The sequence below is a fragment of the Curcuma longa genome, chromosome 8 (genome assembly GCF_044706935.1).
Source record: "Curcuma longa cultivar G26 ecotype Majalengka, Jawa Barat chromosome 8, ITB_CL_G26_1.1, whole genome shotgun sequence".
Taxonomy (NCBI): domain Eukaryota; kingdom Viridiplantae; phylum Streptophyta; class Magnoliopsida; order Zingiberales; family Zingiberaceae; genus Curcuma; species Curcuma longa.
The window spans coordinates 7702138-7720087 of NC_133868.1; the positions used below are offsets into that span (position 1 = coordinate 7702138).

The 17950-nt window shown below is 37.4% G+C and overlaps 4 protein-coding genes across 5 annotated transcripts; 1 reads left to right on the top strand and 3 right to left on the bottom strand.

Moving 5' to 3' along the window:
• Nucleotides 1-605: 605 nt before the first annotated feature.
• Nucleotides 606-1972, bottom strand: LOC141834086 (putative HVA22-like protein g). The gene is made up of 5 exons (XM_074721528.1): nucleotides 1806-1972; nucleotides 1623-1721; nucleotides 1496-1549; nucleotides 1343-1406; nucleotides 606-1272 (listed from the first exon to the last, which is right to left on the bottom strand). Exons 1-5 carry the CDS (start codon nucleotides 1835-1837, stop codon nucleotides 934-936), a joined length of 588 nt encoding a protein of 195 aa, XP_074577629.1. The 5' UTR covers nucleotides 1838-1972; the 3' UTR covers nucleotides 606-933.
• A 921-nt stretch (nucleotides 1973-2893) lies between these two features.
• Nucleotides 2894-7025, top strand: LOC141833361 (uncharacterized). Its single transcript, XM_074720780.1, has 6 exons — nucleotides 2894-3118; nucleotides 4589-4656; nucleotides 4753-5012; nucleotides 5488-5562; nucleotides 5671-5733; nucleotides 6738-7025. Exons 1-6 carry the CDS (start codon nucleotides 3012-3014, stop codon nucleotides 6780-6782), a joined length of 618 nt encoding a protein of 205 aa, XP_074576881.1. The 5' UTR covers nucleotides 2894-3011; the 3' UTR covers nucleotides 6783-7025.
• Nucleotides 7026-8066: 1041 nt separating this feature from the next.
• On the bottom strand, nucleotides 8067-12404 carry LOC141832959 (putative protein phosphatase 2C 33). The gene is made up of 5 exons (XM_074720325.1): nucleotides 11963-12404; nucleotides 10560-10916; nucleotides 10139-10256; nucleotides 8986-9209; nucleotides 8067-8839 (listed from the first exon to the last, which is right to left on the bottom strand). Exons 1-5 carry the CDS (start codon nucleotides 12350-12352, stop codon nucleotides 8522-8524), a joined length of 1407 nt encoding a protein of 468 aa, XP_074576426.1. The 5' UTR covers nucleotides 12353-12404; the 3' UTR covers nucleotides 8067-8521.
• Nucleotides 12405-14463: 2059 nt separating this feature from the next.
• On the bottom strand, nucleotides 14464-16054 carry LOC141833556 (RAF-like serine/threonine-protein kinase 20). 2 transcript variants are annotated; one of them, XR_012602215.1, is made up of 3 exons: nucleotides 15802-16046; nucleotides 15212-15689; nucleotides 14464-14759 (listed from the first exon to the last, which is right to left on the bottom strand). XR_012602215.1 is itself a non-coding variant. In XM_074721033.1 (2 exons), the coding sequence occupies exons 1-2, from the start codon at nucleotides 16013-16015 to the stop codon at nucleotides 15268-15270; spliced, it is 636 nt and encodes a 211-aa protein (XP_074577134.1). In that variant the 5' UTR covers nucleotides 16016-16054; the 3' UTR covers nucleotides 15087-15267. The 2 variants fall into 2 exon arrangements, 1 of the variants encoding a protein (XP_074577134.1); XM_074721033.1 differs by lacking the exon at nucleotides 14464-14759 and having other exon boundaries at nucleotides 15087-15689; nucleotides 15802-16054.
• Between the last annotated feature and the right edge of the window lie 1896 nt (nucleotides 16055-17950).

A 17950-nucleotide genomic window follows, 5' to 3' on the forward strand; every position in this document is an offset into this window, starting at 1 on the left:
AATTTTGCTGTTAAAATGTCGCTTCTCAGCTAATAAATATGAACAGTCAGTCATCATTTTATTGTAGGTGCCAAAAAAATGCCTCACATTTGAAGCATTGATGGGAATTAAGGCGAGCAAGGTATGGTTGTTGGAATGGTGACGTCTAATTGTCCTATTAGTGTAGGGCGGCCAGTCCAATTTCATTAATGACTTATGAGCTTTGATTGATAAAAAGTATATAATAAATAGCATCGCCTTCCTTCGATGACAACGCAGCGTGGCCAGTGTTTTAGGTGGACACTGGCCAATGCACATATGCAAACAATAGCAGCACATTAACGCGTAAGGATCCACAATGCGTCTTCATAATTATTTAATTTCACATCGTCAGTTAATTAATTCTTTTGTTTATGTCATCCACGGGAGAAAGTTTGATGTCTTAGTCGTCGTATACAGTGTGTTGGGTGTATCCAGTTGCAAGTTTACATGTAAAGCAATTATTGTTTATCTTTACGTATTTAAACAGACAAGAAGGTTCTCATACAAATTAATGATTTGAGTCGGAACGCACTATATCTGGAATTAATATGCATAGATTTTGTTCAAATCATTTGGTAATCCACTCGACAAAAAATATTGTCATGTTCTTCGTGTCTAGAAGTATATTCTTAGCAGCATGAGGAACTGATTAATGGCAGTTAATCTGCATATTGATATCGACTTCTTCAGGCAGCAATCGTCGTCTGCATGGAGATTAATTAATCAGCATCTGCAAACTGTGCCATCGGCGACACTCCGCAGCACACGACGGACAAGCTAGGATAATCTTAGAAGTTTTTATTTTTCTCTCCTTCTCACTTGTTTTTATTAAGGTATTCATCACTTCATATCTACAAACTCTGAAATCCATCGAACTACACCGCTGAACCAAGAAACATGCTAAAGTACCGATCAATGGAACCGTCGTCGTCGCCATTTCAGCGATTCAGCCACGACAGCATCTTCCTGCACTTCATCAGCAGTGAGCCCCAATTCGGGAAAAATAGTTGGGTTTCTCACTGCATTAGCACTCTGCTGCAGAATTCCCTCTGTTCTCGGCGCTAATGGCGCGGAGACCATATAACGCAAGGCATCCAGGAACAAAACATGGCCCTTCTCCGTAAAATTTTGCAGGTAGAACTGGAGAAGCTCTCCGGATTTAGCTCTCAGATTGCGAAACCTCTCTTCCATGTCAGGCTCATACTGCATCACCAACGGCCGCAGAAATACCTCGTACACCACATCAGAGCCCTGCACAAAGCACAACTGTTATTGAATGCCATCTCGTCAACTTTCTTTATTAATCTATCAGTAGATGTACCTTGGTTTTGGGGAACCAGAGGTAGACCAAGAAGGCCAGCTTTGCTTCTCCATACATTGGCAACCTGCGATTAATTCGTTCGCTGAATCATTCGAGTAGCAGGCAGTTTGAGTGGTGATCGTAATGCAAAAAGTAAAGTTCTTCATGTGTTACCATGATGAGAAGTAGCCGAACCTTTCGACCACGGTGATCGCCGTCACGATGATCCTGCAAGGTGAAATTCCGTAAGGAAAACGAAAATGATTAATGGTTCTTCTCTGCTTATCCTTTGATCGCTCACCAGTAGTGGCACCAGAAGCGAAGCTGCTGGTTGTTGTAAGGATGGTTCTCCACCGCCTTGAAGCATTCAAACGCCGGATAAGCATATCCAAAGAACACCCTACGACTCGAGATTGAGATCTAGATCTTTCATGACAGGTAGCGATCAAAATTAAAGCAGGGAACTGAAAAGTTGAGTACGCACAGGAGCAGTTTGGTGATGAGGTCTGATAACATCTTCAAGCTCTGTGCTTCTGCGATCAACAGGAGATGGAAGCTTAAGCGATTGGTCTTGAGACGTTTATAATCGATTCATCACCGAGACCGAGGCGACAATGGATAATATGGAACTTAATTTGGCAAAAAAAGAAATGCTTTAATTACGTGCAGGAATAACTTTTGGTTTAGGCATGGCGTCTAAATGCTTTTATTTTATCGAGGTGGATGAAGATTAGTTAAACCGCCCAAGAAGGTAGTTAAAAGTCAGTAGTCGATTTTGTTGCTTTGTGGGATCGATATGATTAGATTCACTGCATGTTTTAGAAGTTATTGATTATTTTGAGTCAATTGTTAGATTAAGTATCATCAATTGGTTAAATTGTTTTATCAATCAATTGATATAGAAATATTTTATTTAATAATTGATTCCTTTGAGTTCACTACTTAACCAACTCATCGTGATTAAAATGTTGATCATAACTATTTTAATGGTTGAGTCTTTATCTAAATTAAAAAATATTCACTCTCAAAGAAATATCTCTTTCTAAATTCATTTAAGAGACCTACCTTTCTAAACAAAATTGTCTCTTATCAAGGCGCCTATTCTTCAAATGAACTACCTTCAATTTACTGCACTTTCAACTGGACATAATTTGGATTAATAAGACAGTAAAAAAATCTTATACTAGATTTAAAATCTAAGGTTGTAGTAGAATTATAAAGTCAATATTTTAGGCTTATGTTTTTATTAGAGAAAACTAATTCTGCATTTTGTCGTAACTGAAAATCAATCCATTAATATTTGATTAACTATGAAAATATTTTATTAACTTCTCACAAGATGGATTTAATTAACATTGTAAACTACAGATATTTATAATTTTACGTGTTCGAATTTATTAATTTATCCCAAAACAACATATAATAAATTGTAAACATTTCGTTTTTGTTTTTCCTCATGTCAAAATATATTAACTAATTTATCACCGCATCGGGCCCCCTACCGTAAGCTACGGACCCTACTAATTACAGAGGTCCTCCGGTTCCTTTTTTTTATTTCCTGGCGCACGACACCGCGTCTCCTCTCCTCCCCCGCCGACCGCCGCAAACCCTAGCCCGTCTCGGAGGGTCAAATCTCCCCTACTTGTTTATTGAATCTTCTGATTTTTCTCATCTGTGTACACGAGCTGCGATGTATGCTGATCAGATATCATCGGGGAGCAAGAGATCTATCAAAGAGCGCCTGCACGGCGATCTCGGGGGAGATTTCAGCCGTTCGAGCGTAGTTCCGGCTAAAAGGTACACTTTAAGTCTTTTAACTTTCTTTTGAATCACGCGCTGGTAGTCCTTTCTGATTTTCCTTCTGTTTGTGAAATATATAATCTGATATCGACAATAGATTGTTGCTGTGTCTATCATTTACGAATCTGATAATTTTGACCTTTCTCATAAGGCTAATCCAATTGAAATTGGGACTAAAATTCTCAAAGTTAATATTTATTTTTGAAACTACTAGTAAAATTTCTAGATTCATTCAGTTTATGCCCTAAAATTTGGTAGGTTCAGGATCATTTTTGTCTTAGCGTAAATGTTGTTTTGATTGAGTTGAATGATTATGTTGCCATATAAGTTGTATGCCATTTTTTTTCCTTTTCGTACTCCCAACTTATTGGTAAACTAATGAAGGAAAGGATGATATGTGAATTTCCAAGTCTTATTTGGAGATACATACTCGGTGACCAGGTAAATACTCACAATTAGATACTGGTACGACCATTAGTAAAGAAGCATCATTTTTCTGGCTAGATTGGTTCGACTGAATTCTTTCCATGATGGCATTAGAAATTTAAGATATGCAGTTCCTAGGTCAACTCAGCTTTCCTAAGCTTTTCTGAGGCCAGCTAAAGTTGCAGTACTAACAAAGCCTTGCATCTTTACTGGTGGGAAAGAAATTGCTCTACCAAGTCCTTGTTGTGTGTCTGACACTCACTTCAGATTTTTTTGACACATTTCAGAGATCTACATGAACAATAATATTTTGTTGCAAAACTTAATACCTCAAATAATGAACGATTGGTAATAGATATAACTAATGCACCCGTGGATTAAAATTTGGTTTGGATGGCAGAAACTGTTGGACTGAAGAACCAAGATGCAAGGCAACTGCTTCCTCTTAAGCTTCTACTTCTCCATCTCTATACACCCCCGCCACTTCATCTCCATCTTGGAATGCCACTGCATCTTTTCTACCTTGAGCTGTTTCTTTTCCTCTTTAGTACAAATAGAATTTTCTCTAGTTCCTCTAGGTAAGTCACTACTGTCTCCTCTTCCTCTTCTACTACTGCTTGATTCTTTTCTCCTACTTAGTGCTGCTGCTTCTTGATTCATTCCTCTTACTAAGGGCTAGAGCAACCTATCTCAGCACGTTGGCATGACACTGAGACTCTATTGTTCCGTCTGAAGACCAATAAAATTGCTCAAAATAATATTTTAAACCTTAGATGTACTAGTGCTGGAGGCACACATGGAATTTATTTAACAATAAGTAGTGGCCATTTGATCCTACTATTTTACTGAAACAAAGTTTGTTGTAGATGGTGATTATAGTTATCACACACTCTTTTGTTGTGAATTTTCAAAATCATATTATTTATTATGTTATCATGTTTTGATAAATGGAATTTTTCTTCTGATGTTATGGGCATAAGCTGCATTTATCAAATATTCTTGCTAGTAATTATATAACTGAATACTCTGGACATTGTGCAGGCAACGACAAAATGATGACAAATGGAAGCATGATCTTTATGACGAGGACAGGGAACCTGAAACATTCAGTTAAAATTTCTGCGACCTACCTATATTTGCAGCACGATCCTTATTTTGTTTTGTATTAACTTCTCAGTGATACATGCCACACTTTGTATCTCTAGAATCTGTTAATCCCAATGACCTCAGATGGAAGCTTCAGAAAAGAGATTCTCAACAAGCTTTCCAGAGTAAAGTTTCTGTAGTTAGAGATCTTCGTGACAAGTTAACTGGTACAATGCACTCACAGCCATCAAATAGTGAACCTTCAAAGGCTAAGCGAGTGTCTGAAATTTCTGAAACCATCAAGAAGAACCTCCGAAATGATCCACCCATACCAGAAACCAAAAAAGTTACTAACCCAAAAAAGATACCTCAGAGCAAGGTGCATCTCTTCCCATTACATTATTTGCACGGGTGCAACTTTTATCATATGAAACTTCTATACTGTGACGCAATATTAAAGTGTGTGATATGTGATTTTAGATCTCGTATTGTTGTGCGAACTGTAGATATATTTGTATATTGGTAAATTCTTCTAGACTTTGATCCAGTTTTGGGGACAAAGTTGCCAAGTTACGTAGTATGAAGCTTGTTGAATTTGAGTGGCACAATATTTGATTACTTAGTGATGCTCATGTAGCATAGATGCTTTATTTCATGAAGTATGTTGAATTAGTTTTAACATATATTGATTAAAAATATATATACAACTACAAATGGTGTTTCTTTCTCATAACTTTTGTTGCCTTCATTTACATTCACTTATCTGGTATTTGCTATTGAAATTTTTACGCCCTTGATTTCTGGTTGTTGCCATTGCACTGTTTTCTCAAGTTTCTTTTGTCATAAATTTGCAGGTCGAGCTGTCGGTAGATGGTTTCCTGAACTCTTTGGGTCTAGGAAAGTATTCAATAACATTCCAAGCAGAGGAGGTATGTTGTACCTTTTCATGATTTTAGTTCTTCAGCTTGTATTTGCTCTTGTATGTTGGATTTTCAAGGATAAGTTTTTGTGAGCCTTTAATAGGATTCTTTCTATAGGTTGACATGACAGCTCTCAAGCATATGAATGATGAAGATCTTAGGGCTCTAGGAATTCCAATGGTACGTGAGGCTAAGTTCTCATCATGTTTAATTTTTTACCATTATTTTCTTTTGCACACTTATTTATTATGAGATTCTGATGATGATCTTATGAGATTTCCATGGAATATATATTTCCACGTTTGGTTGTAAAATTATCCATAGAACACCTATTCTCATTGAATATTTATTCCAATTTCACAAACCTGAATCAAATATTCTGTTCAAATGACAAATTCAATTTGTTCAACCAGACTAATTGAGCTAGATAGATTGTACACTTTGATTAGGTAGTATTGTCCAAATGGGTTGGTCCAGTCGGTCGATCCTGAAGGGATGGTTGTTCTGTTTGGACTGAGTGATCCAAATGGGCTTCCTGGGCTATGCAAGTCAGGTGAGTTTGTCAGGTTAATCTATTTGGATTGGCTTTGTGGACAGGGAAGGTTAGTTGTGAAAAATATTCCTTGTGTATTTATTTAAACATTCATTACATCCAAACATAAGAATAGTTATTCCTTTTGTATTCCAATAAATGAACCAAACTAAGAAAAACTTATTCCTTACCTATTCTTTGCTTATTCCATTTCTTAGGTAATGCTGTCCTTATCTATCTATTCTATTCTATTAACCAAACGTGGCTTTTTTAAGAATTTCAATGGTAGATGATGCATTTTAAGTTAGACTGTGTAAATAAGTTATATTCATTCCATAAATGTAATTATGAAGGATTATGAAATAGTATAATCTTCATGAGCTGAGAATTCCATTTTTCTCTCCCTTTACTCTTACTAAAACAGAGGACGTTGTTAGTTGCAATGTATCTATTTATTTATATCATGTTTTCAGTAATCTGGGTGTTGTTAAACTATTCTATCCTTTTAATTGCTTGATCAGAATGTATTCAGTATTTGGTTGCATTCATTTAGTATCTGATTCTCTTTTTATCTAAAAGTTGATTTCTTTTGCTATTTATCTGTGTCCTCAAGCCACTGACCAATGTCTCTGTTTTATTTGGGTGGTTCCAGGGTCCAAGAAAAAAGATACTGTTGTCGTTGGAGTCCAGAGCCTAAAAAGTGTGATCTTGTGAGCTAAGGTTTCTGAGAACCTCTATTTCTTATTGAATGACGTGATGTCTCTATGCTCGAATTGTCATCATCATGTCCTGTTTTCCCTTGTACATGCAAGCATTTCGTAGCGACACAGATGCTTTGAGGCTTCTTCCAACTGAAATTTGTACACTATAGTGGGAATTGCTGCTACTCAGACTCTTAATGGTTGGAGAGTTGTGATATGCAATTCCAACGTTTTCCTCTGCTTGGTGTTTTATCGCATGGTTGATTACACTTACATCACATTGTGTCCCTCCGCCGCTATTTCCCTATTCTTTACTTTGTTTGGTGGTCTTTCATGGCTGGCCGAAGGAAACACGGTTCGCATGAATTTAAATTGAGATTTGAAATTTTTATTTTTTTTCCCAATTGGTGGTGAATGAGGATGGATAAGTGGAGGAGGAGACTCTAAACCCAACTGACTCAAAAACTTGCAGTTTTACTCTACTATTATTCATACAAACTGAACATGTTGCTTCTGGATTGATCCATTTAAGCTTTATTCGATCTCCTTTCTATTTGGGTGACTGGTGTGACTCATATTCCAACTTTTTATTCATTTCAACCAAACTCTAGTCACCCTATGCCTTCTCTACTACTTTGTAAGTGTTGTGCATAAAGGGGTGGCTTTAAGTGAGACAAAGGGGTGGCTTTAAGTGAGACAAAATGAACTAACTTGCGTCAACACAATCAAGATAATCTCAGTTAGTCGTATTGATTCAATTCTTGGGGTGACCGGTTCGGTCCCACGAAAGTTTTCCATTGATCATCAGGATAAATCGGGAAGCGCGTGCAGCGATCAACTCAGATGCCCAGTATCCTTTGATTGCGATTTCCATTTGGAAAAAAAAAATTTACAAATACGCCATAGCTGGGGATCGAATCGCGGATGTCTGGGTAACAACCTGGATGTTCTACTACGGCATCATGGCCCCGGGGACAACTTGCGTCAACACAAGCAACCATAGTTGATGGCACCTTCAAAATGAGAGATTCAATATTCTTGTTAGCTTAAAGTAGTTGAGCAGCTTCAACAATATAGCTGTCTCTATTCATCTACTTTGAACCCTGTCAAATTCCGTAGACACTGTTGATGTCTGACTTTTTTACATGAACTATAAAATATAGGTCACGAAATTGACAATAATCAAATGAAAGATTGAGTTGACAATCAATACACAACCAATGGTATCCATAACTTAACATTAGCATAAACTATGAAAATGATATCAAGGATGAAGAGAAAGGAAGATAAAAACAATATACAACGCCTGTGCTAGAAATGATCTCTCAAGTGAGCTTCTTCTAAAAATGACTCATACAACAACACATGACAGATTGGCAAAAGCCACTCAAGGGACATAGAAAAGATAGATAATGCTATTTGACTCCTTGCTGAATTATTCAGTTTGATAAGCGAATAATAGAGAACATCTGGTCATGCTAATAATCGCCGATGCTACCTTCTAGTTGAAAACACTGGATAGGATGCATTCAAGCTCATTAACTGTCACAGACCACTTATAGCGCATCTGTAAGTCTTAATACTTGATGGATGCTTATCCTTGCAATAAAAATCCGAAAAGGATATAATGCATCTGTTCGAATAACACTTTAATCAGCAGATCAATCATCAATTTGCATTGAGGTCATATTATCATTGGAAGGTAATTCTCTCAGATCTTGAGGACTCTGGCTCTTCAATTGGCAGACGTAGGCAATTTGCATTGGTGTGAATTATGATAACTTGAATTTGGATTCGAATGTTTTTTCTCATGGAAGTCTGCTGTGGTGGAACTCAGAAATTGGACAGCATTTGGCGTGTGATCATAGGAAGTTGTAGGTGCATCTGCATCAAGGAAGAGACATACTACGGCGCAGTCATCGATTCTGGAAGTTGGGTATTTGACCCTCCAGGCCTTCACAGCTGACTCAACAAGGAAATGAGCTGCACATGATCTATCTGGAGCTGACGCTACGATGTCTACCACTTCTTGGTTGGTCAGTACATCCCACACCTGTTAGAACAACCAGAACCAAACCCAGGTATTTAACTCTGGAATGCCCAATGTGGCTTGAAAGTGGTGAAACAAACATCTAGCTAGGTACAGCGAAAAGTAGACATTGAAACATGAAGTAACTAACAGTATCCATGCTCACTCACCCCATCGGTAGCCAAGACAACAAACTCATCGCTTTCTGTCGTGTGCCTATACGATATCTCTGGAACAGAACTCAAACCATAATCCTTTAGAACAAAATCACCCAGTGCTCTGGCCGTTGCCAAGCCTGGCATATCCTTGTGCGGTAGCCAAACTCGAGTCACATCAGGCTCCTCCCTTAAAGCAAAAACTCTGCCCCTACACTTTCTTATTCTTTCTGCTTCACCTGTCAAAGAAACACATGATATAGTATTTGAAGAGTAATTATTATGTTACATTTAGGCAAATTGAAGAAGAAACAATAGTGAATAGTTGAAAGAAAGTAAATTAAAGTCTGTAATTTGAAGGAGCAAATGTATGCACCTTCAAAAGTAGTGGATGAAGAAACCCAAGTATTCTTTTCATGATTCAAAAGCAAAGCTATTTTTCTACATTCATCCTTATCACAACTCCAGAAAATCTAGACTTGGGGCTGAGAAGAAAATCGTAGATAAATAAGGAAAAAAAGGTCAAACTAACAGTGAAGATGCCCTGAGAAGTTTAACAGTTCACATAACATCAACAGCCTAAATAGGTGTGTGCACCCTGATGTTAAAAGGGGGCCAGCTTGGCAACTATCAAGAAGTCTCAAAAGAATGACATGAGTATTAATTATACCTTAAAGGAAATCATAAAAATGGAACCATTTGGTTTTGAACAACATGAGATATATTTAAAATTTAAGTTAAAGTTAGAAGATTGTAAACTACAAACAAACAACTATTTCGTTCCATTCAGCAGGATCCACAGTTGATCGCCATGTAAGTGTTTTGTATGTAAAAGAGTTAGGAAAGATTAGAAGGGATAGGACCAGCAAATGATCCGTTAAAACACTGAGCAAATCTGGAAACTAGAAATTAAGAGGGAGGTAGCATCTCAGGATGATTTTCATGACAATCAAAAGATCTAACAACTTCATGCCACCATGCAAAAGGTTAGGTATATTTGTTAAATTGTTTGCACATTTACGACTGTGTAAATAAAATTCATGTGTTTGCTTGCCTGCAATTGGTAAAATACAACCACTACGCAACTTGTATATGCCTTTCATTTCATGACATCCAAAAACAAAACCTATATTTCATATGTACCTAAATTCATTAAGGACAAAGGTACCTGGAAGATTTGGTTTAAGGTCCACAGTCAACTGAACTGCAATCAATGAATTATTTTGATCCCGAGTTCCAAGCACTGCTCTTGAGTCTCCAACATTTGCAATAACAAATTGATCACCCTGCAAAGCAGATAACAACAAATAATATCAGCCAATCCAGTTAGCTACTTATCGTGGTTTCTTAAACCAATCTTAATTAGAGCCCATATGCATTTATTTCATAAAAACAAGGAAATTCCATGGCACTCTGGTAAGGTTGCTCTTTAGCAACTAACATGAAAACAATACATCCCTTTTTAGTTATACTCTGTATAACGGCCAATACTAGACCCTTTAGTGATAGGAGAGTAATACACTCATTTATTTTAAACATGTTTTCAAAGGGCAATAAAAATTGTAAGATGCTAATGGGCAAAGTTAAACCTGCTTAATCAAAGCAACTGCAGTTGTCCCACTATAGGAGCAATCAATATCATTATGCTGTCTCAGTTCTCTATCCATCATTCTGAAAGCCTTTAGCAATGGAACTTTTGCAGTCCTAAGCATCTGGGAGCACTCGCCATTCTTTTCAAGATCTATAGAATCCTTAAGCTCCTCTCGAAGAGAAAAACTTGAACTTGCTTCTGAATTGATGTTTCCAGAATTATTTATAGATCCTGCCAAACTGGAAGTCAGCTTTAAGGGGAGTATATCTCTTACTCTCTTAGCTACCATATGGCCATATGGACCATGGCCATCAAATACTCCACAAAGTATGGTGTCATTCATTGAGCCGAAATTCTGAGAATGGCAGACAAAGTTCTATTCAGTAATTCATACAATTGACAGTATAGCCCAAAATATATCAAGAGTGACAAAATTAATTCAAATGCAAAATACGTGCAAATAATAAATTTAGAGAGTCTGATGCAAATTGCAAAGATTTTCCATCTCAAAGAGGGAGTAAGTGAGAGTGAGAAGGTGTGCGTGTGTGAGAGAAATTTAGTGTCAAAAAATTGATCATAGCCGTTGATTTAGTAGGATGTGAGAGGTATGGATTCCAAATACATGTAATCAACATGTCAAAGCTTAGCAAACAAGATAGAGATGCAGATAAGGAGACAGTGCAATAGAACATTGCTATGTGTATATGGTACACGACCAACTAGATTCTAGGATGTGAGGATAAAGAGGTATAGATCTAATGGTTCAACGAGATTGCCTACCTCTAGAGACCCCACATAGAGAATTCTATTAATTAGGAAACAAGATATACTGCTAGGGTATACATGAGATGTTTTTATCCCTCCTATAACCCAAGGGGTTAAGATCAATTGAGACTGAGCCAAATTTGCTTTAGCTAGTGCCTGTATATCCATTCAGGTTCATATGATGACTGATTGACACTCAAACACATCAACAGCCAATTGGTCCAGATGAGCTCCAAGAATAGTTGGCAAGTCAGAACACATTGGACTACCTGATCGCTTGTGTTGAAATTGTTTACCTTTGGGATTTTAATGAATCTAGTCTAAAATTTCGTTTCTTGGCAAATCAATACACTTAAAATTTCAATTTTGTAGCAAATCTAGCAAAAAGTTTTGACAAATTATGTCTAAATTATTTGATCTTTGTGGAGATGGCATGGTGACTTATCAAAAGTGTCATACAACAGAGGAATGTGGAATGTCAAGTTATCGAAACTCTGTAGAAGCAGGGGAAAAAAAACATCTGCATGTAAAGGTGGAAGAACCTCTCAAATAGTCAGTCCTTAAATGTTGCAATCAACTATCAAGCATGAGGAACAATCGTAGGTGAACAAAGATGAGATTTTTAGGAATTCGAACCTCCCAAACGATCATGGCGTCCTGATTAATTCCCTTCCTCCCTTGCTGGGTGAAAAGCGAAGCAACCTTGCTGGCCCCGTTCAAGAACATTCTCCCGGGGATGCCATGAAGCTGCTCCTCCCGCCTGGAGGAACCTCGCTTCCTCCTGGGCGCCTCCGGGGGCTTCTTCTCCGGCGACGACGAAACGACAGAGGAGCAACTGCTCTGCTCATCCAATGACAGAAAGGAGGCCAACCGGAGCGCCCTGACGATGCCCAGTAAGCACTCCAGGCCAGCCGCGCAGCCAAATCCGCCGCCCTCCGTCCTCGTCGATGAATCCGAGGACGCTTCCCCCAATCCACCGTTTTGCTCACGCCTTAGCGAATCCGTCCTAGAGTGGATCACAAACATCGGGCTCAATCCATCCAATGCGAGAAGAATCACACATGAACAAAGTGCAAAAAAAAAAAAAAAGAGTCTTTCTCCTCCTAATTGCAAAGGAGGAGGAATCCAATGGATTGAGGGAGAAGGAACGAAGGATAGAGCAAATCTAGTTGAAAGCAAACAATGAGTGGAAAAGCACGAGGAAAAGGAAGGAATTCGCAAAATCGAATTCGACAATGAGTTGAATCCAAGGAAAAAAACCACGTTTTTCCTGGATTTTGGTCTCCTCTGACAACAAAAAAACACAACAAAAAGAAAAAAGGAGCGGAAAAAAGAGAATCGGTCTCCATCTCCTTTTGTTTGACGCCAAGGAAGGAAAAGGTTGGAAGAAACCAAAACTTCCCATTTCCTTTGCCTTTTTCTTGTTCTTTTTCGTTTTCCATTTTCCTTAACATTTTTAGCGGTTGATTAAGAATTTTTTTAAAGGAAAAAGGTTTTTTAATAGGTCTATTTCTTTTCATCGAACCTAAAAGAATGCTTCTATTCCTCATTTAGAGCGAGAGCTATAAAATTAAACTTCTTTTAATAATAGAATTATACACATTGTTAATAATTTTTTTAAAACGGCTAAGTACAAGTTTGACACCTCTATCTTTATTGTTATATAATTATTACAACATAAATACAATTCTGTATATCATCTGAAATCATATGTTCAAATGTCAGTAAAATACAAGATAATTCCCACTGTCTAATGCCTCCCCTTGGAATCCTCTCTTAATAAATTAACATAAACACAAATCTCTTAATACATCTGAAATCATATTTATGGTGTAGTCGCCACTTCTCTTGCATGGTTTCTTCTTTATTTTGTTGTTCCATCCCCACTTGAACAATTACTATAGGAAGGACATGGGGATCGAAGCTTTGCTCCTAATGTCTCAAACCAACTTCAGAGTTTGAATATTGTGGAAAACTCCCACTTTAACAGCATCCCAATCTACCTCTCTAGACTGTTGATCTCTCTCACAGTTGCAATCACTTCAATGGAATTAAGGCTTCTTGCATTACTATATTACTTGCCTTGATAATTGAGTGGAATCAATTAGCTTCCAAAAGTACTTACGTTGATGGCCTCAGCCACCTCTCAATTTTTACTCTAGAACATAACTTTACAATGAAATGTCTATTATAATCAAGAACGTTATATAGTTTCAATTCTTTTTGGTTTTATATGTTTGACAACGATCTCTGGAAGTAATTCCATGCATGATCGATCGATCGAGAAGCTTACCGATCTCACCTTCTTTAATCTTTCTATTCATTGGAACTCCTCTAGGCATGGTAACACTTTGATTCTATTTGATACCCTTAGCTTTATTCACCTTCACCTCCTTGTCAATCTCTTCAAAGTATGTGATAATTAAGTTCAGTTTACAAATTTATAATAATTATAAATATTAAATATTATTTAATAAAAATATCAATTTTAATATTATCATTTATTTTCAAATAATGTATTTATTATTATACTTTTAAAAATAAAAAACTTAATTTTAATTAATAAATCATTTTTAGTTTTTCTATTTGTTTTTTAAAATTATTTTTCTTAACTTCCAATTTATAATTATTTGATACTTAAATTAATATATTAGTTCATCAATGCTCGGGCTCATTGTCAAGCTTAACTCAGGCAAAGTCGACTCGAGTGCCACTGAACCCATGTTGGCACCTCTCAGACAAACCCATCCTCCACCAAACTTTTTTGAAAGTGGGTCCCTCGTTTAACACATATATTCCAAAATAGTTTTCAATACTAGTTTTTTTACATATATAGAAATAGAAGAAAAAAAAGCAGTTTGCTGTTTTTGTTTTTTGTTCTCAAGAAGCAGTTTGTTTTCAAAGGCGTTGAAAGTTAACAATATTTTTTGGAAATATTTTCTTTTTAATTTTTGATCTTCTAGAAAATTCAAAATAAATAAGAAAACTAAAAAAAGCATGAAGAAAACTCACTATTAAGACAAATTTACAGTATGCTGCTTACATATTAAAACACATTCTTAATGAAATGAAAAAAAATGATATTTAGATTATAATATATATATGCAATGATATAAAATTACAAAAAATTTAGTGTTTAAATAAAAATCAAATTAAATAAAATTTTTTAAAAAAATAGCCATATCTTTTTTACTTTTGGTCATTTTTCTCTCCACATTTTGCTACAATTTACAAAATTCTTATAACTAAACACTAGTAAATTTATATTCATTGGTAACTTTTTGGAACTCTACTGTATAAAAAATTTAAAGAAATGTGTTTTTTTTATGAGTCGGACGTCAAGAATGTTCTCTCTATATTGTATGATGTTCGAATCCGGCGTCAAAATCCCGGAACGAACCAGGATTCCCTTCCCTATCAAGTGATGCGAAACCTGCGAAAGCAAATCAAAGAGAGAGTCAGTCTTCAATTAATCAAGGCAACTAACTAGCTTTAATAAATTCGAAAAGACAATTGCTGAAAATTTGCAATCCTAGTAAGTAACGACGAAGTCAATAAACGGAGGTAACGTCTCAAATCATAAAAGCAAACAGAAGTAACGGAAAGCGATAGACACGTAGACGGAACCCTAACACACAAAATGAACAAAAAAAAAAATTGAACAGATCAAGCTCACAGAGGGCATACGAGATTGATCGAAGTTAATTGGACACGATAGGCAACAGACGAAGTTAATTGATCGAATAGAAGAAGGTTGGTATCTAGTGGGGTGTGTGTTTTCTTTTAGAATTTAGTTGTATTGTATTGAAGGCATGCGAGAATACTACATCGATGATTGGTACTCGAGCTACAAGCAAATCTGTTTGTTCGGGTCCATTTCTTTACCTCGACTTCTTTTACAACCAACACCAGCCATGGCAGTGGTGTCGATGGGGGTAGAATTATGGCCAGTGGTTGCCGTGGTGCACCAGGTGGTTGGACGACCTGGTAGCCACAGGATGGCCATGCAGGTGGTGGTGGCCGTGGTAGCGAACATCCAGGGCGGCGCCTGCCTTCTCAACCCGGCCAGTGAGCCTCGCAGGGGCCGAGGCCTGGCGTGCGAAGGGCTGGGCGGCCGCAATCGGACGGGTAGGGCTCACGCCCTGGCCGCTACTACTCTTGCTGCTAGGCTTGGCCGTAGCGGCAGGGAACAAGAAGACCCGGATCTTGTCGCGGCCCGCGGCATCGTACTCCGCCACCACGTTGGTAAGATCCTCGTCGGACTTGACGGAGACGAGGGCGTCCAGATCCAACGTCGGAAGCTGGCATCGAACTCCCATCGCGCCGCCAAATCCACACATCTCTCTCAACTTCTCCTGCAGATCTGTTCACCAAACCAAATTAACACCCACCGATCTCACATCTCTGACGGAGCCTAATCTCATAGATGGGGAAAGAAGAAAGAGAGAAAAAGAGAGAAAAAAACCAGGGATCACCTGAGAAGAGGATCGATCGTTGGACAGAGAGCACGCGAGTGTCGCCGCCGACGTAGCGGAGCTTGCCGTCGGGGTAACGTGGGAGGATCTTGCCGCCATAGCTGCAGAGGAACTTGATGGGCGGGGAGACGGCGGTGGAGGGTTTGGAGGTGTCGTCGAAGGAGCCAATAGAAGTGAAAGAGGAGGAGGAGGAGGAAGAGGGAGTGCTCACCATCGGCCCTGAAGGAGAGGACAGAGGAGGCCGCTTCCTTCAAGCCTAAAATTGGGAATCCTTGCGCCAGGATTTATAGGCAGAACGGGAAGCCGGAAGGCATACCACGACACGCAATGGTATTGGTGAAAACTGTACTTCTTCTCTCTTGCACGATTTTATTTAATAAAATATTCACTAATATGTTGCTATTAATATACATTACCAATTTTTTAAATAGATACTTAAACCAGAGAATAGGTAGAGTATTGGGCAATGTTTAATTTGGTTCAAGTTAGTTTGATTTTTTTTTAAACCAAAACAATTTTTTTATTTTTAAGAATTCAAATTTTATTAAAATTTTCAAATCACAAATTCAATGAGTATTATTTGTTGATTCATTGGGATAGATATGAAGAGGAGTCCATCCGATCCATATCGCCTACTATAATTAAAGAGTATAAGTTTGGCATGGCCACATGAGTCCACATTGTGGAAGCATCAATCAGTATCTAGATAAAAAAATTTCATTTATTTATTTTTAAATTATCATCAAAATGTATCTAGATTTTTAAAAAGTTTACTATTTTTTTCTTTCAGAAACAACTACAGCTAAAGCATTGAACAAAAAAAATAAAGAATTTCAACTTCAATAGAATGATATCATTTGTTTATCAAATGAAATGTCTAGTGAAAAGACATTTGAAACTTAAAATAGGATGGAGGAGCTTTTCCTCTTCTTTTTTGTTTATTCCACAGATAGTTCTTTCCCCTAGACAAAGATCAACGGAAGCCCTTTCGTTTTCTTGGTTTCTTTGCAAAAATTAAAAAGGCCACGATTTTTGATAAAAATATCTCCTCCTTTTAAATATTTAAAATATCAAAAAAAAAGCTTTTTATTTTAATGATATTATAATATGTTTAATAATTATGATTATAAATATTATAACATATTAAAATAAATCAATTTAAATTTTTAAATCTAAATCGTCAAGATTATTATACATACATAAAAAAAATCTTTATGAACTCAGTTAATAACTTAATTAAAATTATTAAAAATTGATAATTCGGTAATAAGGATATAGTATTTGCCTTTTTTTTTATTCTCTTATTCCGAAAGTCCGAAATCTGACCTTGGAATTAAAGCCAGTGACGTGTGAGCTAACGGGAATAAAGTAAGGAAACTGGAACCATCCTTTGAAGGTTCAAACGGGGTAATATTCCACTCCCCGGGCGAGTATATTACTCTACAAGTCGCAAGTCCCGAAGTCTCGCGTAAAACATTATATACCAATCATGTGAAGGAGTTAAAAAGACTTCTTCCTCTCCGGAACTGAGAATCTTTCGCCACTTGTTCCACGACAGAGATGGTCTTCAAGGTTATCTCTACTTGTTAGTACCCAACAAAAGAACGCAGTGTCTGCTTCCTGGCTGGACCTCGCCACCTCTCTTTCGCCTCCTCAAAAATCAGTCTCCATAATTTTTATTTTTGCCGTCCTTTGATTTTATTGGGGCGGAGAGCGGATCCTTTATCTCCTCCCTCCTTATCCTCATCCTCTCGCTCATGAGCGTGCTGGGAATAATAATCTCTGGCACCCGTCCAAATGGACTGCACCGAGGCCATGAGTAGTGGTGTCGGCTTTCCTGATCCACGTGTTGCGCGGCTGCCAACGTAAAATGGATGGAAGTTATAAGTTTACTTACTGTATTGCTTTATATATGTCACTGATACGAGGCTGATGTGTGCAGCAACTTTCCATATTTCCCATCTCAGGTTTTTATTTTATTTTATTTTATTTTATGGGAAGCGGAAATAGACCACTTGGAGTCGATGTGTATCGGCGCTTAGAATTCTGAAAGGCCAAGCAGTTTGAAAATTAATCGTTTTTTAGTGGAATTCAAATGTTCGGCGATGATGATGGAAGTAGACCTGGATCTGTTTGATCATCGTTAAAT

Coding starts and splice junctions, on each gene's coding strand:
- LOC141833556 (XM_074721033.1), bottom strand. CDS start 16,015: ATGGTGAGCACTCCCTCTTCCTCCTCCTCCTCCTCTTTCACTTCTATT. Junction 15,690..15,801: donor ACGATCGATCCTCTTCTCAG/GTGATCCCTGGT, acceptor TTTGGTGAACAG/ATCTGCAGGAGAAGTTGAGA.
- LOC141834086 (XM_074721528.1), bottom strand. CDS start 1,837: ATGTTATCAGACCTCATCACCAAACTGCTCCT. Junction 1,722..1,805: donor CTCATCACCAAACTGCTCCT/GTGCGTACTCAA, acceptor CTCGAGTCGTAG/GGTGTTCTTTGGATATGCTT. Junction 1,407..1,495: donor TTCGGCTACTTCTCATCATG/GTAACACATGAA, acceptor AATTAATCGCAG/GTTGCCAATGTATGGAGAAG.
- LOC141832959 (XM_074720325.1), bottom strand. CDS start 12,352: ATGTTTGTGATCCACTCTAGGACGGATTCGCTAAGGCGTGAGCAAAAC. Junction 10,257..10,559: donor CAGTTGCTTTGATTAAGCAG/GTTTAACTTTGC, acceptor TCTGCTTTGCAG/GGTGATCAATTTGTTATTGC. Junction 8,840..8,985: donor TTGTCTTGGCTACCGATGGG/GTGAGTGAGCAT, acceptor TTGTTCTAACAG/GTGTGGGATGTACTGACCAA.
- LOC141833361 (XM_074720780.1), top strand. CDS start 3,012: ATGTATGCTGATCAGATATCATCGGGGAGCAAGAGATCTATCAAAGAG. Junction 5,013..5,487: donor AAAAGATACCTCAGAGCAAG/GTGCATCTCTTC, acceptor ATAAATTTGCAG/GTCGAGCTGTCGGTAGATGG. Junction 5,734..6,737: donor GGGCTCTAGGAATTCCAATG/GTACGTGAGGCT, acceptor GGGTGGTTCCAG/GGTCCAAGAAAAAAGATACT.